Consider the following 24134-nt stretch of genomic DNA (forward strand, 5'->3'; position numbering starts at 1 on the left):
CTGTGCTGACAGCTCAGAGCCTGGAGCCTGTTTCAGATTCTGTGTCTTCCTCTCTCTGACCCTCCCCTGTTCATGCTCTGTCTCTCCCTGTCTCAAAAATAAATAAAACGTTAAAAAAATTTTTAAAAAAATCATTACAATGGTAAGCTCTAGGCTGTGTACATTTTACCACATTAGAAAAAATAATAATAATAGAAGAGCATGGGGCACCTGGGTGGCTCAGTTGGTTGATCGTCAGACTCTTGATTTTGGCTCAGGTCATGATCTCAGGGTTGTGGGATCATGCTTAACATTCTCTATCTCTCTCCCTCTGCCCTTCCCCTGCTTGGTCTCTCTCTCCTCCCTTCAAATAAATAAATACGTAAATACATACATACAAACATACATAAATAATAGAAGAGCAAAAGGCTGAGATCACTGGACCCAGGGAATGTCACAATCCTTTGCCCAATTTCCAGCCAGTTCTCAGGCTCAGACCTCATCTACTGAAGTCTCCTTCACATGGGTAAGGATCCAGAAACACCATGAAAAGTGTATCTATAGGAGTGATGTCTTAATCCTTCTGTGAAAGGATCTGGGTCCATTTACTCAGGTGGTTGCATACTGGAGAAAGGGAAAACCTAGATCATTAAAAGTTTTTTTAAATGTTTATTTATTTTTAGGAGGGGAGGAGGGTCAGAGAGAGAATTCCAAGCAGGCTCCATGCTGTCAGCACAGAGCCCAATGTAGGGCTCAATCCCATGACTCTGAGATCATGACCTGAGTCAAAATCAGGAGATGGACACTCAGCTGATTGAGCCACTCAGGCACCTTGGAAAACCCAGATCACTTTACAGCAGGCTCCACATTAATACTGGTACCAGGGACCCAAGATACCATCATGGCCCCCCTGCTAGAATCGGGTGGGGGATAAGGTAACAAATGGAGAACTGATTACTTTTCCAGGTTTTTTTTTTTTTTTTTAAGTTTATTTACTGAACTCTCAAGATCCTGAGAACAAGAGTCACATGTCTTCTGACTGAGCCAACCAGGTGCCCCATCCAGTTTTTGAATATATATTTGCAACACACATATTTCTCACTTGGCAGAACTTCCACAGTGGTTCTGATCTTTAGAGTCAGATCTCTGTTGTAAGTGAAAGCTCCTGAACTACCTCCCCACAAAAATTAAAGAACCTAATGCTGCATCTTAAGAACAGCAGAGGTTAATGTCATGGCTAAAGACCTAAAGGATGCAGGGTGCTGATGTCTAGTAAAACCCGATTTAATTCGTTAGTCTGACCCTTGCAAAAACTGGATGGATCATATAGCACTCCTTCATGATAAAACACTCAAAAACAACTTGCAATAAAAGTGAACTTGCCCAGGGTGCCTAGGTGGTTCCGTTAGTTAAGCGTCCGACTTGAAGTCGGTGACTCAGGTCACGATCCCATGGTTTGTGAGTTCAAGCCCCACACTGGGCTCTCTGCTGTCAGCACAGACCCTGCTTTAGATCCTCTGTCTCCCTCTCTCTCTCTGCCCATCCCCTGTTCATTATCTCTCTCTCTCTCTCCCCCTCTCTCCCTCTTTCTCAAATAAGTATCTAAATTTAAAAAATGAATTTTCTCAATCTGATAAGGAGTGTCTGAAAAATCCACAGCTAGCATACTTAATGATGGAGACAGAATCCTTTCTCTCTAAGATTAAGGGCAACATGAGAATGCCCAAGTTCACCACTTCTGTTTGACATTGTATTGGAAGTTGTAGTCAGAGCCATTAGGCAAGAAAATGAAGTACAATACATGAATATTGTATAAGAAGAAGTAAAAATGCTGTTCACAAATGACATGATCTTGTAGATAGAAAATCCAAAAGAATCCCCCCAAAACTATTCGAATTAATAAATGAGTCCAGTGGGTTGCAAGATACAAGATCAACGTACAAAAATCAATTGTGTTTTTATACACTTGCAGTGCACAATGGGAAAATAGAATTAAGACAACTATTCCATTTACAATAACGTCAAAAAGAATAAAATACTTAGGAATATTAGCGAAGAAGTGAAAACGAGATACTCTAAATATTATAAAGCAGTAATGAAATAATTTAAAGATCTAAATAAATCAAAACATCCCATGTTCACGGATCGGAAGGATTAATGTTGGTAAGTTGGCGACACTCCGCAAATTGGTCTAGGCTCAGTTGGTTGAGCCACCTACTTCGGCTCAGGTCATGCTCTCATGGCTCGTGAGTTCAAGCCCCACATTGGGCTCTGTGCTGACAGCTCGGAGCCTGGAGCCTGCTTCAGATTCTGTGTCTCCCCCTCTCTCTGCCCCTCCCCCATTTGCGCTCTGTCGCTCTGTCTTTCAAAAATAAATAAATATTAAAAAATTCTACCTGGTCCGTTTGCAGAAACTCATAGATGTGGTTCTAAAATTCACACTGAAATTCATGGGAACCAGAATAACTAAAACAACATTGAAAAATAACAAAGTTAGAGAGCTCAACTTCCTGATCTCAAAATTGACTGTAAAGCTACAGTTATCAAGACAGTATGGTTTTGCCATAAGGATAGACATATAGATCAGTGGAGCAGAATTCAGAATCCAGGAATAAATCCTCACACTTATGGTCAGTTAAATTTCAACCAGGGGGCAAAAACAATGCAATGGGCAAAAGAATAATCTTTTCAACAAATGATGCTGAGACAACTAGGTATCTATATGCAAAAGAATGAAGTTGACCTTTACCTCACATCATATATAAAAATTCACTCAAGGGGTGCCTACCTGGCTCGGTCAGTAGAGCATGTGACTCTTAATCTAGGGGTCATGAGTTCAAGCTCCATGTTGGGAGTAGAGATTACTTAAAAAATAAAATCATAAAAAAATTCACTCAACATCAATTAGTGTAAGAACTAAAACTGTAAAATATATACTTTATAAAACCGCAAACCGTTGGGGTAAATCTTCATGCTCTAGGATTTGGAAATGATTTCTGAAAATGTTTATTTATTTTTTTGAGAAAGATAGAGCACATGTGCATGCATGTAAGGGAGGAGCAAAAGAGAGAGGGAGAGAATCCCAAGCCTGACTTGATCCCACAAACCATAAGATCATGACCTGAGCCGAAATCAAGAGTTGGGCACTTAACCGGCTGAGCCACCTAGGCGCCCCAAGCCAATGGTTTCTTAGGTACAACACCAAAGCATTAAAAACAAACAAACAAACAAACCAAAAAAAAGCAGAGGAAAAAAATGTATTTATTCACATTTTCAAATGTTATACTTCAAAGGTCACCGTCAAGAAAGTAGAAAACTACCATAGAATGGGAGAAGATTTTGCAAATTATATATCTGATAAGGACTTGTATCTTGAATATACAAAGAGCTCTTACAACCCAATGATGAAAAGATAAACCAAGTCTCTAGGACTCCAGTGGTCCTATGCTAGATGTTCCATGCTAGAACATTCCCTCAAAGTAAAGGACAAATTGTGCCCTGTACCTCCTATCACTAAGAAAGTACACACTGCAGGTTTCTTTGGGTTTGGGAGGCCTGACGTTCTGTACTTGGGAATACTGCCATGAGCGGTTTGTTGGCTCCACGCATGCCAGCTTTGCGCAGAGCGCAGAGCGGAAAGAGGTCTGCAGCAGGTCCAGGCTTTGGCACAAGCAGCTCTGTGCCTGGCCCAGGGGTCTGGCGGAGCCCGTGGCGAATGCTATGGCAGAGAAAGTTTTCAAGTGGGGCCTCCGGCAGGTTCCAGTGAGAGAGCTTCAGTGCCAACTCTTAGGGTTCTCGAGTGAGACCATGCCACACGCCATTCACAAAACAGTTCCTGGAATGTTACTGGGCCCCAACAGGAACTGAGCATCTGACCTTGGGCTATTAAGTAACCACATGGTCAGGTGGCTCATCAGAGCTGAATACTGTCAGAGGCACCAAGACTTTAAGGTACAATGGAGGTGCATTGCCAGGATCAGCTCTGAGCACATCTAGACACGGGTAAGCTGCACAAGCAAGTGACTGCCACCCCCTTGTGGCCCTGAATGACAGCAGTGAGGGGAAAGCCCTCCAAAGGGTAGAGCTTCTCCAGGGCACTGTATCATCCACGTAGTAAGGAGGGGAAAGTGTCTAGGAAAAGAAGATACGGAGCCCTGTTTGCCACAGTAAACAGTTGAGCTAGTAGCTTTGGGGGGGGGGGGTGGCGGACAGAGCAAGAAGAGAAGTTTAGAGACAAGGAAGTCTGGAGAAGAGGCACCTAGAGAACTAGTGTGACACGTGGCAGCTTTTCAATTGGTGGACCCAGGGGTCCAGGTGGGACACCCTGCTCCCCGGTACTCCCATCGACCCCACTGGGAAATTTGTGTCCTCATCCTAGAAACTTTAGGTTAGGTTCTGGGTCTCTGAAGGGGGTAATCTCACCAGGAACACAGTTATGAGTGGCACAAAACATACACTATGACAGCTACCAGGCCACTCTGGGCTCTTCATACCACCAAGCAAAAAGGCCCCCATGCTGGCAGGGGTACTGGATCCAGATCCTAGGAACAGGGATGTTTGATCTTCCCATCCACTGGATGTCCCCCTCCCCAGCTGTCACCGAATGGGCCATTACAGCCAGCACAACCTGAGGAGGGCATGGTACCCAGGGGCTCACGCCCCCAGGGATGAGCATCTGGGTCATCAGGTGAGGCACCCAGACCTTCAGAAGTGCTAAGTGCTCCTGGGAGAGGGGGAGCTAGAGAAGGTGGTGGGGGGGAGGGGCGGGAAACACATGGCACCTGGTTACAGGCTCAGGACTAACTCAAGCAGCAGGGACCACAGCCCATCCAATAGCTTTCCTTTCCTATATATGTACAGAAATTGTGCCCAACCAGAACCCTGGGGATCTAAATGCAATGAACTTAATGTGGGGCTGAGTGTGGCAGGGCTGGGGTAAGTGTTCCCAGTGTGAGCTGGTCACTTGCAGGTGACCCTTTCTCTGGAGCATTGGCCAGACGGGAGCCACCTTAGTGAGAGAGACTGTGCACCCTGACCTCACTGAAGGTGGTCTCAGACCCCACCGGGCTGCGATGGAACCAGGATCCCCCTCAGCATTTCACCCTCCCCTCCGCCTCCCTCAGGTGCTAGCCAGAAAACTCCCCCCCCCCCCGGTTCTTCTTCCCCACCGAAACCACTGACCTGTTCCCCAGACCTGTGGCCATTTTCAGTGTTATATAAATGGACTCGCGCAGTACGGAGCCTACTGAGACCCACTTCTCCCACTCAGCACAATCTTCTGACGTGGCCCTGCACTGTTGCGTGTGTCGCTCACTGCCACCCTGGGCCCCTCCCTGGTGTGGTGGACCGTGGCGTATTCATCCACTCACCAGCTGACGGGCATCTGAGTTGTTTCCAGGCTTTGGCAATGAGGAACAGAACTCCTCTAAACATTCACAGGACATCTCCTCAGCTGGACCATCTAACCCATAGGGGAGCTGTCCTACTTCTTGTGCTACTACAGGTGGCAATGTTGCTAGGCTTCTTGCCACTCCACACCAAGGGTCTCCTTTCTTCCATCTTCCAGTACGATTTTTCTCACCTCCCTCTAAGACCCCACTGTCAGTCCCAGCAGGTCCTTCCTGCTCCCACCCGCTGTCCAGTCCCAAGGCCAATGCCGTGTGACTTAGGGTTTGTATCGGCAGCATCCTATTCTGGTACCGAACCCATCTGGTCATCCAGAGCTACGCAACAGGCCACCTCAAACTCAGTGCTATGAACACATAACCCATCTCCTCTATCGTTAGCTTGGTTTGGACTGTCTTACGGCTACAGTGGATGGTAGCTGGGACGGGAGCCACCCCTAATGCTTCCTTGCTCACTCACGATGCTCCGTGCTAGCCATTGGCTGGCCCTTCAGCTGCAGCTCCTGGCCGGAATACCTCCGCATGTGCCTCTTCCTGGGGCTGCTGGTGGCTCCTCGCAGCACAGTGGCTGGCTCAAAGAGCAAGCATCCCAAGATGAGGGAGAGAGAGGAGCGGTGTCACCTAGCTGTCCAATCTGGCCTCAGCAATCAGTGTCACTTCTGCGACCTTCTGCACTCTGGAGGTTAGAAGCGAGTCATTAGGCCAGCCATGTTCAAGGGGAAGGGAATTGGATTTCAGTTCTTGAAGGGAGAAGGGCCAAGGAATTCCTGGATATGTTTGGAAGGCACCAAGGGGTGGTGGGCCCCTTTACCACGGTGGACTGGTGAAGAGATGGTGCATTTACCCAGGTGGATAGGTGGGTAGGTGACACATTTATCAAGGTGAGGAAATACCAGGACATAGAACAGGTTCTTGGAAGATACTAGCCTGGAGCAGAGGGAGAGGTCAGGCCAGAGGTATCAACTTGGGAGTCATTGTCACAGAGGTGGTGTCTGAAGCTTCAAGGCTGCAGGAGGTGACCACCCAGGGTGGGAATGGGGAGGGATGGAGAAACTGCCAGGGCTGGGAGGAGAAGGGCACAATCTTCCTGATCACTGACTCTGTTGCCCCCATCCTGGCAGAACTCCAGGGAGCTTGATGGGTAGTCAATCCCCGTGTGCTTCCCCATGTGTCTCTCTGAACTAATGGTGATCATGCGGTTCTATGAGGAAGGTTCTGTGCTGGGAGAGGTTTCCCCCAGCATCCATGGGAAGAGATGGGAGGTATAGGGCTGTGGCAGCCCTATTGTAACCATGAGGCAGGCTGAGAGTGGCAGAGCCACTCACAAAGGTGACGGTTCCTTCACTGAGCATGTAGATTAACAAGTCCTGAGGTGCCTGGGTGACTCAATCTGTTAAGCATCAGACTTTGGCTCAGGTCACGATCTTGCGGTTCGTGGGTTCGAGCCCCACATGGGGTTTTGTACTCACAGTGCAGAGCCTGCTTGGATTCTCTCCTCTCTCTCTGCCCCTCCCCGACTCATGCTTTCTCTCTCTCTCGAAATAAATAAACTGGGCGATAAAGAGTCCTTTTTTTAGGACTCGTGTCAGGAGTTGAGCCAGCAGGTTCTGCCACCTGACGTCCAAAGTCTTTTCACTGATACCAGCTTGGAGTCAGCAAAGGAGTCTGAACAAGGATGTGTGAGGTGGGAGGAGAGGCTGGGAATGTGGGTGCATTGCCCTGCAATGGCACCCACCATTCATGGGACCCCCACATGCCCAACCAAGTTCTAATGTTTCACACACAGTGATTGGTTGAGTCCTAAGAGCACCTCCTGAGTTAGATTGCTATTATGATGCCAGTTTATAGATTGGGAAACCAAGGCACAGGGGGGTGAAGGACACTATGGAAGGTCCCATGGCCAGAAAGTGACAGCTGGGATATAAACCAGGCAGTCTGTTGCTCTGTCCTGTGAGCACTAACCTTTTTCAGAGGTCCAGAGAAGAGGGTCTTTCGCTGAAGTGCCTGGCTGGCTGTTCAGTGCCACTTACTTGAAATGAACACTTTTCACTGAATTTCACAAAGTACAAGTCATCAGCAATGTTGGGCAGCGTGACCTGGGATCAGGGGAGGAGAGTGTGGACAGTCGGACTGGCCTGAAGAGTAAGGAGGTGGACAGCCCATGCAAGCCATGCAAGCTTGAGAAGCATGTCTATGAAGAGGGTGGGGCAGGGGTGTTTAATGTTTTTCGGAGGGGATTCCAGGACATATAAGAAGCCGAAGGAGAGGTCGCTCCAGACCACTGGACTGGGCCCTTGGATGGTGTCTGGAAGGCTCCCCTGACTCAGTAGAGAAGGTAGAGAATTGGGGGCACGGGCAGTGGGGTTTCATGTTCAGTGATGAGCAGAGGTGGCTTCCTGCTCCACCCCCATTTCCTCCAGGAGGTTGAGACCCAGCTCTGAAATGAGTGGAAGCCACTGAAATGAGTTGGCGGCCAAAGAGCAGTGGGATCATGGGGTTGCCAATAGAGTTGGGTCCCATTGAGGGTTGGAGCCTAACAGTCTTGGAGCCAAGAGATTGGCAGTTTTGGTGGGTTTCTCCAGACTTGCTCATACACCTCTGTAGGTCCCCAAGGGGATTAGGTGCTAGCCCTGGTTTCGGTGGCTACAGGAGGAAGTACCCAAGCGTTGGGCCAAGAGGCGCCAGGGCAAACGGGGGCGGGGGGCCTTCAAGGTCGGGGCGTCCTCAGGCCGCTGCTCCCAAAGCGGGGCGAGGACCGCCAGGATCCGCGGGCCGGGGGATGCGGCCCTCCGCGCCTTCCCCGTGGAGCCTCCGTGCCCGCGAGTCCTGCCAGCCTTTCGGGGCCAGGAAGACCGACGCGGGGCTGAGGGCTTCCTGGTAGCCCCCTCCCCGCGGCCCGGCTAGCCCCCGCGCTGATGCGGGTAAGGATTTCCTGCCGCCGCAGACGAGGATTAGCGCGCCCCGGCCGGCGCGGCGGGATTAGTCCGCGTGGACTCCGCGCTCGGCCCGGGGATTACAGCGCGCTCCCCCCGACGTATATATTCCTGCGGCGGTGGCCGTGGGGCCAGGCCAGCATGGCTGCGGCGGGGGGCGCGGTGAGCCGAAGGGGCCCCGGGCGGCCCTGCCCCTTCTCCATCGAGCACATCCTTTCCAACCTGCCCGAGCGGAGCCCCCCGGCACGGGCCGCCCGCACCCCGCAGCCCGCCGGCCACCAGAGCCCCGCGGAATCCGGAGAGCCCGGGGCGCCCGAGGCCGCGCCTTGCGCCTGCTGCTGCTGCTGCGGACCCCGCGCCGCGCCCCGCGGGCCCCCGGAGCCGGCCTCCGGGCTGGGTGAGTGGGAGCAGGGCGCGGGCGCCGGCGCGGGGGTCCTCCGGGCGCGGGGCGGTCTGGGCGGAGCTCGGCCCCCGCTCCGCGCCTCACCGCGCCTTCACCCCGCAGGCGCGCGGCTGCCGTGGCCGCTGAGGCTGGGCCCCGCGGCGCCCTTGCCCTTGGCTGCGCCCACGGGAGGCCCGGGGGCGCTGCCCGGCACGGGCGGTCCCGGCCCGCAGCGGCGCACGCGGCGCCACCGCACCATTTTCAGCGAGGAGCAGCTGCAGGCGCTGGAGGCGCTCTTCATGCAGAATCAGTACCCCGACGTGGGCACGCGCGAGCGCCTGGCCGGCCGCATCCGCCTGCGCGAGGAACGCGTGGAGGTGGGTGCCCGCCCGCCAGACGGCGAGAGGGTCCGAGCGGGCTGGCTTCCTTCCTCCTTCTTTTGAAAAGATGGCCCTGGCGCGAAGGCGGGAGGCGCGGGAGGCCCGGGAACCGCAGTGGGCCGCAGGGCCGGTTCCGGGGCGAGGGCGGGCGGGGCAGGCTAGTGTCGGAAAGTGTCACTAGAACTGGAGGGGAGATAAGGCTAGTTTTCTTTAACTTTGGCTTAAACTTTTTAATTCTCCCTGATAAATGAGACGCGCGTTCACGTGCCCGAATTTGGGAAGCTCGGAAAGAGCACCTTGGGGGGGGGGGAGGGGGAAGGCACGCCGAGAGAGGGCTGGTCCGGGTGGGAAAGTGGTCCTCGTCCCGCAGCCCGAGCCGCAGCGGTTAAGAGACGGTGGGTGCCGCTGCCCCCGTGCCGTCTCTCCAGCCCTCTCCTGCCCGTATCCCTGTCGGGAAGCGCCCTGCCTGGTCCACTTATGAGAGTCCGGAGGGACGCGGGTCCCAGGGCTGGATCTGAGCGGTCCCTCCTGCTCATCAGGTCTGGTTCAAGAACCGCCGGGCCAAGTGGCGACATCAGAAGCGCGCGTCAGCGACCTCGAGGCTCCTCCCCGGAACCAAGAAGCCCGCAAAGGAGAGCTGCTGATGGCTCTGGGAGCTACTCCCGGGCTTGGCCGGGTCCTTTGGGGCCGGCTCAGGGAGGGGACAGATCGACCCGAAATGGTGCTGACAGAGGACACCTCTTCCCGCCTGCAGGCTTCCTGCATCCTGCAGCTAGTGCTCAAGGCAGGAGCTTCTCTGCCAGACAGCAGAGAAGCTCCCGTGCCCACCCCCTGTGCCACCTGCCCCAGGAAAGGAGGGAACGCTGAGCATCTCCAGGTGCTCTCCTTTCCAGCGACTAGGGTCGGGGAGATTCCCCGGGAGCTGCAGCGGGGTGGGGGTGGGGGGTTGTTGGTTGCTGGGAGCAGGGCACAGAGCAGATAAGCTTCCTCAACTCCCCACCAACTCCAGGACAGGAACCATCCCCTTGTCAGGAGGGCCCAGAATCCTCCTCTCCCTCCTGGGGTATGCTGATGTCCCGCCTCTTCTCAGCATGGACATAGGTCTCTTGACATGGCCAAGGGGGTGAAGGGGGTGTTCTGTGCATTCTGGGGTTGTCAGCTCGCATGTCCTGCACTGGGCCTTCCTGTCCAGAGCTATAGGATAAGGACATTGGATGAGGTCATCTCCAGAAGTCCCCTACCCTGCCCCTTAATTCTGTGAGCCTTGCCTGGATACTGGGAAATAAACAAGCAACTACAAACGGCACAAAAGCAGTCCAAAGTTCGAAGTCCACCATGACTTCACTCCCACATCCAGGGGGTGGGGGCCAGCTGGTCTTGGGGAGCACAGCCCAGTGAGTCCTCAGTTTCTGTGCTCCCCAGCACAGCAGACTACCCCACAGATCATGGCCTGGCACCCTGGGGGTCTGCACTGGCCTTTAGGTACTGAACGGGTAGAGATCCTTGGCCTCCTCCTTCTGGGGGATTTACACGCTATGTGTCTGCCATCCTGTTGGGGCAAGAGGAGGTTTGACTGGGGAGGATGCACCACACCCCCTGCCACTGCCTTGGAAAATCTGTTTTCCTCTCCAACATCCCAGCCCTAGGGTGAAGGACAGTGTGAAAATGAGGCTTTCACTCTCCCCAGTAGGCCTGTACGGTGGGTTCAAGGCACCTAACACCATCATCTGGCTTGGGGACCATGTTCTGCCTCCTCACAGGTCCTGGAAGAAATTGGGGGATGGGGTATCTGAAAGGAGACACAGTCCATTCATTAAAGGTGCAGAAGCTGAGCAGGCATGACGTCCCCAGCCAGTGCTGCTCTAACACTGCCGGATGCCTCCAGGACAGCAGCACTCACCTCCACCTCTCAGGATGCACACTTCTGGCTGTCACAAAGCTCTTTTCCCCCGAACCCCGGCCTTATCCTTGGATACTGCCCAGCCCTCCTGCAGAGCTTCCCTGCAGTTTGGAACACCCTCATCTCTGGGACCCCAGCCCCCCATTGGCTCTTTGTCATTGTAGAGGGCAGCCATGATCAGAGCTCCATTTCAAGGGGCCAGTGGCTATACTGTCCTTCTGATTTCTCTCCTTTCTCTCTAGCTGTTCCTTGGCAGGTTCACCCCTACAAGCTGCCCGTTAACATAGGTGTCCTGCAGGCTGGACCCAGGCATGGCCCTCTCTTCTCCATTCTCTCCTTGCTTTATCACTGCCTCTTTTAGACTCCAATTCCCTTCTGTCTTCCACATTTACATCTCCAGCCCAGGCCTCTTCCCTTAACTAGATACTTCTGTCCATCTATCCCCTTGACCTCTCCATGTGGAAGCCCACTGTGCCTCAAAATCACCTTGTCCGTGGCAAATTCTTCCCCTGTGCAAACCAGGTGCATGAACCAGAGGACTCGCAATTACCCACACCGCTCTTCTCCCTCACCCACCATCCCAGGCCAGCAGCAAATCCATTTTTCTTCCAAAAACAATCCCAGAAGCTATTTTTTCCCCAGCTTCAACAGTACCAACCTGATGAAAGTGCTGTCATCCCTTACCATGACCATTGTAGGTGCCTCCAGTCTTGTCCACCTGCAGCCACTCTGTTTCCTCTGTAATTCGTTCTCCATAAAAGCCAGGGTGCAAGTTTGAACCTGCCTCTCCCCTGCCTACAGCACTCCAAGGGCTTTCCGTTGTTCTTAAAGATAAAACTCACTGTGACCCGTGAAGCCCCATGCAGCCGGCCCCTGCCCATCTGGCATCATTTCATACCTCACTGCTGCTTGCAGTCTGTGTGTATCAAAAGCTCTCTTTTGCTGCAAGACCTTTGCACCTGCTTTTTCCCTCTTCCTGGTCAGTGTCTGTTCATCCTTTGGATCTGCAACCATTTCTGGCCCTGGGGAGACTTCCCCTCACTGCCCCCTAGGTAAGATTCCCCAACAACAAACTTTCTTTCTTTCTTTTTTTTACACCTGTCTGCTGCAGTGTTTTAAAGATTTTTAAGTTTATTTATTTTGAGAAAGAGAGAGATTGAGGAAGGGGCAGAGAGAGGGAGAGAGAGAATCCCAAGCAGACTCTGTGCTGTCAGCGCAGAGCCCGACCTGGGGCTAGAACTCACAAACTATGAGATACTGACCTGAGCCAAGATCAAGAGTCAGACACTAAACCAACTGAGCCATCCGGGCCACACACTCCCGCCCTGCCCCGTTGCAATTTTATGCTTGTTTGTGGGATGATGCAACTAGTGTCTGTCTTCGCCATTTGACTGTCAGTTCCACAGGGCAGGAATCATCACCATGGGGTTTCCCAGTGGGTGAAGGAATGGCTGCCTATTGTACTAAATCATTCCGGGGAAGAACTTACTTGTTTGATGTAGTTCACAACCTCTTTTGGAGAAGAAATGATCATTTTTGAAAAAAGCGGGCAATTTTCTGGTCCATTTCAATGAAAGTTAGTCCGCTTCTGGGAAGCCCACTCGTGTTCAGGAACCGAATTTTTTTTTTTAATATTTATTTATTTTAAACTTTTAAAAAAAAATTTTTAACGTTTATTTATTTTTGAGACAGAGAGAGACAGAGCATGAATGGGGGAGGGTCAGAGAGAGAGGGAGACACAGAATCTGAAACAGGCTCCAGGCTCTGAGTTGTCAGGACAGAGCCCGACGATGGGCTCGAACTCACGGACTGCGAGATCATGACTTGAGCCAAAGTCGGACACCCAACCGACTGAGCCACCCAGGCACCCCAGATGTTTACTTATTTTTAAGAGAGAGAGAGAGAGAGAGATCACAAGCGGGGGAGGTGCAGAGAGAGAGGGTGGGTACAGAGGATCGGAAGCAGGCTCCTGCTGACAGTAGAGAGCCTGATGCAGGGCTCAAACTCACGAACCCTGAGATCATGACCTGATCTGAAGTTGGACGCTTAACGGACTGAGCCACCCAGGCGCCCCAGGAACCGAATAATTCAAAAAAAATTTTTTTAATGTTTATTTATTTTTCAGGGAGACAGAGACAGACTGTGAGTGGGGGAGGGACACAGAGAAAGGGAGACACAGAATCTATAGCAGGCTCCAGGCTCTGAGGTGTCAGCACAGAGCCCGATGTGGAGCTCGAACTCACAAACTGTGAGATCATGACCTGAGTCGAAGTCAGACGCTTAACCAACTGAGCCACCCAGGCGCCCCGGAACCGAATAATTTTTAACCAGACATTTCTTTATTGGACCATCGCATTTTTCTTTTCTTCTTTTCTTTTCTTTTTTTTTTTTTTTTTTTTTGTTGTTAGATAACTATCAAGAAGAAATTGTCTTAGTGGTCTTTTCTGGTATAAAGTTTGAATAAAAACTTTGAAACGAGTATATAGCCAAAATGTGTTTTTGTTAATGATATAGAAGCATACCCAATGATTATTTTCGAGAAACCGGAATTTCAAGGCCTTTCAATTTAGCAGTGCTGGAATTTTTCAGGATCAGAGTGAGTGACACGCCCCTTAGCCTACCACACCATAGCGCCCTCTGGTGCCCATAGTCCAGATTCGGAGGACCACAGCGGGGAAGGGCAAAGACTACAACTCCCATAAGGCCCAAGGATTATAATGGCGTCACCACGGAGCGCGGGCTGGTCTTCAAAATGCGCAGCTCTTCCATTGGTGGGTTGTTGCAAACGCCTGCGCAGCTGGCGCAGTTCCGCCCCCGCCGTCTCCGGACCCTGTTACGTGCCTGTGCCGCCCGAGCGGCCCTGGGATAGCGATGGAGACGCCCGGCGCATCAACCCGGGCCCTGCTGCTCCCTGCCGCGTCCGGGCCCCGGAAGAAGCGCGCGGCAGGGGAGTCGCTTGCGACGAGCAAGCAACGGGTCCTGGACGAAGAAGAGTACATCGAGGTAAGACCTCGATGAAGACGCTAGCGAATTCTAGGTCCCTTCCCCGCCTCGCGCTCTTCTCGGGCCCCTCCTCTCGGGTCGTGGCAGTCTCGTCCCCGCGCGGAGGTGGAGCAACTTGAGTCCGTGCTTTTGGGGTGTGGGCAGTTGGAGAGCCAAATGAGAACAGTTCAGAGTGAGGTGTCTTGATGGGGGAGGCACTAGTAGTGTTGTTAGAGGAGAGTGGGGGCGGTTTATTAAAGTAGGAATGTGGAAGGATGGTAGCAAAGAGGACTTTCTAACAGAGCTGTTTGTTTTTGGGAAGCCTCTGGGACAGACAGGCAGGTGGCATTAGTGGACAGCTAGGTGCACAGACGTGCAGCCAGGAGCAAGGTCTGGCTGGAGGTACAGATTTGGGAATCTCAACCACTGCTACTGGTGGGGGTGACAGGCTGAAGTCATCCAGGTAAAGGGTTCAGATTGGAAATAGGAGGTTACAGGTGGAATGAAGGTGGCAACACCCACCTTGGTCCAGCTAGTGTGGAGGTGGAGCCAGTAAAGGAGAATGAGAGTGACCAGTGAGGGGAGAGAGAAGGGTTTCATAGAAATCAGGTGAACGTTTAGTAATGTTAGGTGTTGCATTAGATCGCAAGGGTTGCTCATCGTCATTGGAAAGTGCAGGTAACCTCAGAAGATCATTGGGTTGGACAGAGGTTGGGGGCATCAGCAAGGACCTTAGCATGTACATTGGTAGACGAAGAGGCAGGTGTGAACTATGACTTTTATTCTGACTTCTGACAGGGCCTCCAGACAGTCATCCAGAGGGACTTCTTTCCTGATGTAGAAAAGCTGCAGGCCCAGAAAGAGTACCTGGAGGCTGAGGAGAATGGAGACCTGGAGCGGATGCGTCAGATTGCCATCAAGTTTGGCTCTGCCCTGGGCAAGATGTCCCGAGAGCCCCCACCGCCCTGTAAGAGCAACAGTGGGTGGCTGAGAGGGGAACTCCTCCTGAGCCGATGCCTTGGACTGGCTCTAATCCCTACCCCCTTCCTTCTAGATGTGACTCCAGCCACATTTGAAACCCCTGATGTGCACACAGGCACCGGAATGGTGGGCAACAAGCCCCGGAGCCGGGGCCGAGGCCTGGAAGATGGCGATGGTGAGTGAGCGGTTGGGTTTGTCTAGAGTCTTATCCTATGTGGCCCTGAGGGGCTGGTTCAGAGGCAGATCACATCTTGTCCCTGAGAGCTCTGTTTGCTTACATGGCAACCCACGGCGCCAAAGAGCACTGGTCTAGGAGACAGAAGATCTGGGTCCAGCTCCCAAACACAGGGCAGTTCTCTGAGCCTCTGGTCCTCCTCTGTGGAATGGAAATCTTGCCACCTCTCTCACCAGCCTGCTCACTGTGTGCCAGCCCAGTGGGCTTCATGGGCCTTGGAGGGCCCCTTTCTGCTGTCTCCTTGCAGTGCCTCAGGGCCTCTGCACTTGTGTCTTCAGAGTTAGTCTCTTCCCCTGGATAGCTGCACATCTCACACCTTCTCTCCCCTCAGGTCTCTGCTCAGATGTTACCCATTCAGGGAAACCTTTCCTGACCACTGTCCCCCCCCCCCCCCCCAACGTGAAGTTACATCACCTTTCATGCATGCTGCCTTCCTGCTTGGCTTTGTTTTCTCACTGCAGGACATGGCACCTAAAAAGGCATTTCTCTACGTATTGCTTCTTCTCTCCACAAGAGCTTCTTTGTCTCACCTCTGTGTGTATACTTTGCATCCAGAACAGTACACAGTGTGTTGTGGGAATAGAACAAATGAAAGAGTTGTCTTCCTCAGTGCATGTATTGGGGATCGTGACATGTTCCAACTTTATGAGGGATTTTTTTCTAGGAAAGAGCATTTTGAGTCCTGTTGGACATGACTATACTACATGCTACAGGACTTTCTCATGATCAGTTGATTATTTTGTTCTTAGTAGAACATCAGTGCTCAGACAGATAAGATGCTGTTCTCTACCAGGTTCTAGTGTGCAGTGCGTTGTGTGTCTACACGGACAAAATATTTTCTGCTTCAAAATCCAGCGCTTTGTGGGGCCCTGGGTGGCTCAGTCAGTTATGTATCCAACTTGGGCTCAGGTCATGATCTCTCAGTTTGTGAGTTCAAGCCCCACATCGGGCTCTGTGCTGACAGTTTGGAGCCTGGAACCTGCTTCGGATTCTGTGTCTCCCTCTCTCTCTGCCCCTCCCCTGCTTGTGTTCTGTCTTTCTCTCTCTCAAAAAAATAAATAAAATGTTAAAAAAAAATGTTTTTTAAGTCTACTTCTTTGTGCCGTTACCATGGTTTGTCATGTTGTGTCCTTGGAGTTTGATTCTCTACTGCAACGTGGCAGATGCATCACAGGCAATTTGCAGATTCCTTTTCTTTAAATACGCGTTGTCAGTATATCTAAGAATCATTTCGGTGACCTAAGTGGTAGGTACCATCATCATTCACATTCACAGATGAGGAGGCCGAGACTCAGGAAAGGAGGTCTCAGGGCTTGTTGGTGGTGGAATGGGGTTTGAGTTCTCTTTCTGCCTCTGGGTCTTGAGCTTTTAGCCAGTGTACTTTGTTCAGTCTAGGAGTCTGTGTGTGGTCAGGACTCAGCAGAATGGGAGACAAAGCTCTCCACCTAATGGGCCTGCTGAAGTGTGTACCACTGTGCGCAGTGCGATGGGACCTCAGTAGGGGTGCCCCTTTCTACGGCGGTGGGAGGGGCAGCTGGAGTCGCGGCCCAGTGCCTGTGAGGCCCCATCTAGAGTACTGGATCATACGGGGTTCCTGCCATCAAAGCCTGCTAGCAGGTTAGGGGGCTTAGGTGACAAACCATCCACCTGTGGCACAGATACCAGGAAGGGAGGAGCAGGCAGGGTAAGAAAACCCAGGGATGGAGGGAGAGCTTGGGGCTCTGAAGGTGGATCCTACAGGATCAGCACAATTTTGGCAAGGCAGGACCTGACTGTGATCACCTGCCTTTTCTGTAGCCCCTGGATGTCACTCTTCTGGTCTGAGTCAGACATAACATTTCACCTGACATCCAGCAGTTGAGGAGAGCCCCTGAGTGCTCCCTGGGCAGTTGGCAGGGTTGATTCTGCCCCTAGGAGGGGAATTGTCTGATGGTGTGGGCTCTCATCAACAGACCCGCAACCAGGGTGAGGGTTCCATCTCTGCTTATGAGGTAGCCTGGTTCCTGAGATCTTGTGACTGCAAAGCAGTGTTGATGCTGTTTGTGATTCTGTGTCATCCCACCTATGCTCCTGAGCAGGAGAGGCTGGAGAGGAGGAGGAGAAGGAGCCCCTGCCCAGCCTGGATGTCTTCCTGAGCCGGTATACAAGTGAGGACAATGCCTCCTTCCAGGAGATCATGGAGGTGGCCAAGGAGAAGAGCCGGGCACGCCACACATGGCTCTACCAGGCCGAGGAGGAGTTTGAGAAGGTGTCTTTGGGTACAGGGGCACTGGCATCCTCTGTCAGGATGGAGGGAGTCCTGGGGCCAGGGGCACAGTGCCTGGGCACCTCTCTGACCCTCACTTTTCCCCTGTGATGCAGAGGCAGAAAGATAATCTTGCACTTCCGTCGGCAGAGCACCAAGCCATTGAGAGCAGCCAGGCCGGTGTGGAGACCTGGAAGTACAAGGCCAAAAACTCCCTGATGTACTACCCAGAGGGTGAGCAGGCAGGGCGGGCAGGTGGCATGGCGTGGGACAGTGTGTTTGGATCTGGCCTTAGGGTGTGTGTGTGGGTCTTTGCTCCCTAGCATACTGGGCCTCGGAGGTGCCCTGGTCTGTCTCGGGGCAGAGGAGCCTGTGTGTTGTCAGTGAGAGAGTGAGGCCGTCCCCTGCTTTACTAGGCCCCGTGCTTCTGTTTACTGGGGAATGACTTAGTCTCTACCTCAAGCCTTGAGTGCAGGGCAGTAATGGGGACTCCCCACCCCCTCTGACACCGCTGCCATCTTGTCTCCACCTGCCAGGTGTCCCTGATGAAGAACAGCTGTTTAAGAAGCCAAGGCAGGTGGTGCATAAGAATACTCGCTTCCTCAGGGACCCCTTCAGCCAGGCCCTGAGCAGGTCCCAGCTGCAGCAGGCCGCCGCCCTCAATGCCCAGGTGAGTGGCAGGGGCTGGATGTGGGCACAACCTCTCTGATCTTGGCTGCCTTCATTAAATTAGTACCGTTCTTGGGTTTGGCAGAGACTAGCAGCGTGGGAGTATTTGGAGCTCCTGTGCGGCAGGGTCCTGAGCCTTTTCTCGACTGTATGGGCTTCTACTGGGGCCAGAGATGTTTGGTGGGTCAGTTCTGCCCCTTGTCCCTGGAGGACAAGGACATGAGAGAAGAGACACTGCTGGGAGCCAGTCCAGTCTGGCCAGACCCACACCTCTGTACCAGGCAGGGCAGGGGTAGGTGGGGTGCGCAGGCTGGGGCGCAGTGAGGCTTGGTGGGGCAGACAACAGGGGTTTCTGGGCCTGGGTGTCATGGTGCAGTGGTGACTCCAGGAGAGGGAGAGGCAGGAAGTGAGGAGACTGTTTTGTAAGCTTCTATAGGTACCTGTGGGAAAGAGGTCAGAGCACATGTGTGCCAGTGGTCAGTGTAGTTTCCTGGGGGGGCCTAAGTCGGTAGTCCCCGAAAGCAGCTTTTGTGGAGTCTGGCCTGAGACCAGAAGGAGGGGAAGCTTCTCTTCTGATACCTGCTCTGACAGGTCCTCAAAATCTTTGCAGGGGCCAGGGTTCTTCTCTCTCCAGCTGTTCCTGTGCATTTGCCCTTCAGCTAGCTGGCGGGAGCAGGCTTGGCTCCCCCTTAACACTGGTCTGTCTTGTTTGTTCCAGCACAAACAGGGCAAGGTGGGCCCTGATGGCAAAGAACTGATCCCCCAGGATTCCCCCCGAGTGGGCGGATTTGGATTTGTTGCAACCCCCTCTCCTGCCCCTGGTGAGTAGTGGACCCTCTGTCAAGCTGGCCCCCTGATAGGACTGCCTGTGGGGAGGTGGGCTGCTCAGTTGGCTCTTGGCACCCTTGACATTTCCCCATGTCTGCCCTGTGCCTCATATGACTCAGAGACCCAGTGTCCCACCTGTGCAATGACAGGGCTGAATGGGGCTATGGGCGGGCTGGATTCTTAGGGAGACCTGATTTGAGATGTGTGAGTCCCAGCCCATTCAGCCGGGCAGTCTTCGTGACTTGCCCTGAGCTTAGCAGGACAGACTGGTTTTGCTGGGGGACCAGGGGTATCGGGGCTCTACTGGACAGACTGGCTGCGGCAAGCATGCTTAAGGGCATGGGGAGGCTGGGCAGGGGGAGGCTAAGTGTAGGGGCATAGGGAAGAAGCTCTGGGCTCCAGCCCTGCGTGACCTCACACAGGAGATTTATGAGACTTGGGGACAATCTCATGGTGCAGGTGGTGTCCTCCTGCTCTCCCGAGCATCGTCCTCTGTATTTTGGGCTGCTGGTTGCTGTGACATAGGCCAGGGTATATGGAGGCACTACAGGTTTGTGCAGGGTCCTGGGAGGTTTGGGTGCTCTGAAAGCCCCCAAGTGTCTCTCCACCTTGGGGTGGCATGCCATAGCAACTTGTAGGCGGCTCCCCTGGCCATGTGCTAGGATGGGGGCCTGGCTGACCCAGCCTGGCTTCTCTGGGGAGCCCTCTTCCCAGGCTAAGCTCCACAGCTGTAGGGGCCTGGGCTTGCCTTGGGCTCAAAGTAGCCTTGGCATTGTCATCTCAGAGGGCAGAGGTACCAGGTCCCAGAGTCCCAGGGAAGGAGAGTGGGCCAACTGCCAACCTTGGTGTATGTTAGCTGGGATGCTCATGGTGGGAGCTGGCTGTTGTAGGAGAGAGGGCCTGGCAGGACCCCCACCCAGATCCTCTGGCCTGAGGTAACTGTGGGCTCTCTCCATCCACAGGTGTGAACGAGTCACCGCTGATGACCTGGGGGGAGGTTGAAAACACTCCCTTGAGAGTGGAAGGATCTGAGACCCCCTATGTGGACAGGACGCCAGGGCCAGCCTTCAAGGTGAGTCATGGTGAGGGGAGCTCAGGTGCGACCCTGAGAGGGCATGTGGTCCTCTGAGAACTTGTAGCTCAACACACAGAGAATGAGCTAGCTCCCACTGGTCAGACTAGAGCCTACTGAAGGGCCAAGCCATGCTCCAGGCTGCATACCTGCACAGGTACTGCACTTCAGAATAGGGCCAGAGCACTAAGGACAGGTGTGGTTGGACAGAGGGATTCGGGTGTGAGGTCAGGGCACCAAAGCCATGGCCCTTTGAGTCTGCAGGCCTGTGGACCGGGGAGGGCCCCAGAACCCCAGTGTTCTGTGGGATGTGGTTTGTGTTTACAGAGAGGGGGGGGGGTTGCGTGTTTACAGAGAGAGGACTCTGGTTACAGGAGAGCATGAATCAGGAGGCACTTGTTATTTAGAAGTTGTCAGAGTGGGGGAGTTATGAGGCCTGGAGCAGGTAGGGAAGGGAAGCTAAGTGCCAGATGGTTTGTATAGATGGGATGGCCTAGGATGGTGTGGGGCCCCAGAGAGGCTTTGGGAGGGCAGCGTGCTCTGGTCTGCACAGTTTGTTGGGGAACCCGAGTGACATAGTTTAGAATGTGAAGGAAGAGAAGTTGCTGGAAGCTGGGAGCATGCTGTCCTGTTCTTGGGGTGCTGGGCCAACACTCCCAACGTGGAGTGCTAGGAGATCACAGGAGGTGGAGGTCAGTGATGTTGCAGAGGGCAAAGGGTGTGGGGTTACATCATGTGCCTTGAAACCCCAAAGAGTCAGACACAGAATTTGGGATTAATGTAGGTCTGTTGCATGGGGAGCTGGGTCACACATGGTCTTGAACTGGCCCCTCTAAACACTTGCAGTGGTCAGTTTGAAGTGCAACAGAAAAAGAGGTCTCATTCACTATAGCAGCAGAAATTTAGAACGACTAGCAATAATTAAGCTCTTGTAAAGAAACCACAGGCGAGTGCTGCAGACTTACGTAAGGAAAACTGCCGGAGTGTGCGGGCCCCACCGGGAGGCCTCCCTAGCATAGCTCCGCTCATTCTCCCCCTGAGAAGCAATGCATGTCTAGACAGAACGTGCGCAGAGGATTTTGGCCCCTTGGTTCTTAAACTTGCCTGGCACACAAGGATAACCAAGGAAAACTGAAGAGAGGAATGACAGGGAGGAGCGTGTGCCGGCAGGTGTTAAGGCATGCCACAGGTATAGGTGTGTCAGAAGTCTGCCCCTGGTCCTAGAGCCTATGGGGCAGTAGGGAAGAGATTCTGAACAAACCTTCGTCCAAATCAGAATTCAGGGTACACGAGAGATAACAGCTCAAATTGTGCTGAGTAGTAGAGTATGTGGAAATGAAGTTCTTGATACATAAGATGGAACGAGTTCCTGGAAGCAGAAACATTAAGTGTATAAGTCAACGTAAGACACTTAGAAGAAAATAATAGTATTTAATCTGATTTTAAGGTAGGAAGGGTTAGATCTTAAGGGAAGTGAGGTTTAGTTTATACTGTACGAAGTGATAAACTTAAATACAGCAAAAAAAAAAAAACAAAAAAAACCACGTAAGAAACTGAAAGCAAATAACTGAGAGGGAATTTGTATGGCATAGCTTAATGTAACTGATGTGGGTAAAACACTAAATAATGAACAAGCACTTTAATAGAAAAAAAGAGGCCAAGGATGCGTCTCGGGAAGTTCTGCAAAGAAATACAGAAGGTCAATAGATGTTAAACAGAAAGCTGTTTACTCTGGTAGTCACAGAGAAGCCGATTCAAAAAGACCCCTTTCTTTCCTAAAAGACTGTCAGAGGTTCATAAGTTGGCAGTGCTGGCTTTTAGGGGTCCGTGAGGACAGGCAGGTGGGCAGTTCAGGCAAGCTTTTTGGAGGGCTTTTAGGAAGGTGGCAGTGGGTTGTGAGGATCATGGGGGCCACGAAAAGAGGCAGGTGCCCCACCAGCAAGGGACTGCCTGACTCGGTGGCAGGCTACCCACAGACTTGCTGTCATGTAGATCTTGGAGCCGGGCCGCAGGGAACGGCTGGGGCTGAAGATGGCCAACGAGGCTGCAGCCAAGAACCGGGCCAAGAAGCAGGAAGCCTTGAGGAGAGTGACAGAGAACCTGGCCAGGTGAGGCGTGGCTGACCTGTGTGGGTGGGGGTCTCTCCCTGCTCCCACATGGCCCCACCCCCTGCATATGGATGCACAGTGTGCAGGGCAGGCCCAGGCGTTCTGTAGTGGGTCCTATAGCAGCTCCTCTAGTCCAGGGCATGGCCTGTTTGAACCAGGATGCAGGGCCCCTCTCCGTCTTTTCCTTCTTCAGCCTCCGTGGCACAACCCTTAGAGACACCTTTGGGCCCCTTGTCCTGCTATGAGCTCCTGTCAGCGCTTTGGAAACAGGTGTATCATTCTCCTTGGAGAGAGTTGAGGTCCATCCCAGCCCCACAGCCAAGGGCAGCACTACCACTGAACCTTAAGTTTGACTACACTGCTGTGTGCCAGGCCACCTGGTATCCTCAGCCTGTAATGACCATGCATCTCCCATGTATCTTCCTGTGGGGCCATGGGAGGCCCTGCTGCGGTGGTGCCCACATGGGCCTAATGGTGCCTCATTCACCCACTTCTTCCATCCCAGCCTCACCCCCAAAGGCCTGAGCCCAGCCATGTCTCCAGCCCTGCAGCGCCTCGTGAGCAGGACGGCCAGCAAGTACACAGACCGGGCCCTGCGGGCCAGCTACACCCCATCTCCAGCACGCTCAACCCACCTCAAGACCCCAGCTGGTGGGCCCCAGACCCCCACGAGCACGCCGGCTCCTGGCTCTACAGCACGCACCCCCCTCAACCAAGATCCAGCCTCCATCACGGACAATCTGCTACAACTCCCTGCCCGGCGCAAAGCCTCAGACTTCTTCTAGGGCCAGGCCCGGGTCGGGCCTGTGGAAGCTTTGTGGAGCCTGCAGGGCAGCTGCCCACTCAGCAGAGGACTCCGGCCTTCTGGGGACCCAGGCCCGGGCCAGAAATGGTGACTGTCCCAGGAGCCACAGAAGAGATGCCGTGCCTCAGCCAGACTGGTACAAAACTTGGCCCTCACAGCCTTTGGGGTGCATCCCACAGTCTTGTTCGTACTCTTTTCTATCAACCGCCTGTCTGTTTTTATTTAGCTGTCATTAAAGAGCACCTAGCACCATCTGGCAGGCTTCTGTGTCCGGCCTGCTCTGCACGGCCCTTAGGCGGCCCTCGTGCCTACAGCACGGTCTCAGGACTGCAGGCCTTCCTGGAAGGAAGCTTCTGGGTGAGGTGACCCTTGGAAGACCAGGGTGTCTGGCCTTTCTTGCCACTACCTACATTTCTTTCTGTGGCACCCCCGAGGCTTGGAACCTGCCCTCTGGGCTGAGCTCACAGCACATTGGGCCCTGCCCCCCAAGTTCTTTCCCTCTGAGGGAAGTAGGGAATCCTTGAAAGTTTCCATGTCCCTCATGTTCTGCTGGGGCTCTGGGTCCAGGTCTCCAGCCTCCCCAGCCAGGCCCAGCCCTTGTGGTTTGCTGGTGACAGGGCTGCACAGGTCCTACGTGTCAGACGGCCCCTCACGTGAGGCACCTTCCCAGTGGCCTCAGCGTCACCTCCAAGTACCTGGTCTCCAGCTCAGATGGGGCAGGGCTGTCTCTGTCTTCCTGCCCTTCCATCTCCCAGTGCTCTAGGCGCTGCCTTCCATACACTGCTGAGTCACTAGCAGGAGCCGTGGGTAACAGTAACCTGGGTCACCGTGTCAGAAGCAGTGGGGCCAGGTCCCATGCAGACCCCATAGCACCATGTGCACTACAGGCCACACTTGCCCATGACCCAGAGGGCTTTGGTGCCCAGGCCTCCTAGGGCTGCTTCACAGGGAGAGGGGGGACCCAAGCTGGCTCCCAGATGGGTCTCTTCGGGCCTCAGGTAGGGTCAGGTTGTGCCCTTCTAGGGGTTTGCACTGCCCAAGAAAGACAGCCTGGAATCTACTCAGACCACAGTCTTTCTCTTCTTGAGTGTGCCCAGCCCTGCACTGGCCGTTGTCTTGGGTTGTCCCGCATGGGTCCTGGCCGCCTCCATGAGTGCCATGTTCCCTGAAGGCTGGCGTGGGCTTGTTGCTTGCCTGGGCACCCACTAGCCTGTGCTCCTCAATTCCTGT

At 53.3% G+C, this 24134-nt stretch overlaps 2 protein-coding genes across 2 annotated transcripts; both read left to right on the plus strand.

Moving 5' to 3' along the window:
* Positions 1-8345: 8345 nt before the first annotated feature.
* GSC2 (goosecoid homeobox 2) lies at positions 8346-12609 on the plus strand. Its single transcript, XM_086682273.1, has 2 exons — positions 8346-9076; positions 9619-12609. The coding sequence occupies exons 1-2, from the start codon at positions 8459-8461 to the stop codon at positions 9721-9723; spliced, it is 723 nt and encodes a 240-aa protein (XP_086538399.1). The 5' UTR covers positions 8346-8458; the 3' UTR covers positions 9724-12609.
* A 1204-nt stretch (positions 12610-13813) lies between these two features.
* Positions 13814-23156, plus strand: ESS2 (ess-2 spliceosome associated protein). The gene is made up of 10 exons (XM_086682274.1): positions 13814-13982; positions 14760-14928; positions 15016-15117; positions 17256-17425; positions 17539-17656; positions 17959-18092; positions 18810-18912; positions 19882-19991; positions 21984-22099; positions 22605-23156. The coding sequence occupies exons 1-10, from the start codon at positions 13851-13853 to the stop codon at positions 22882-22884; spliced, it is 1434 nt and encodes a 477-aa protein (XP_086538400.1). The 5' UTR covers positions 13814-13850; the 3' UTR covers positions 22885-23156.
* The last annotated feature ends 978 nt before the right edge of the window (positions 23157-24134 follow it).

This window comes from Puma concolor, chromosome D3, assembly GCF_028749965.1.
Source record: "Puma concolor isolate L17-30 chromosome D3, mPumCon1.1.hap2, whole genome shotgun sequence".
NCBI lineage: Eukaryota > Metazoa > Chordata > Mammalia > Carnivora > Felidae > Puma > Puma concolor.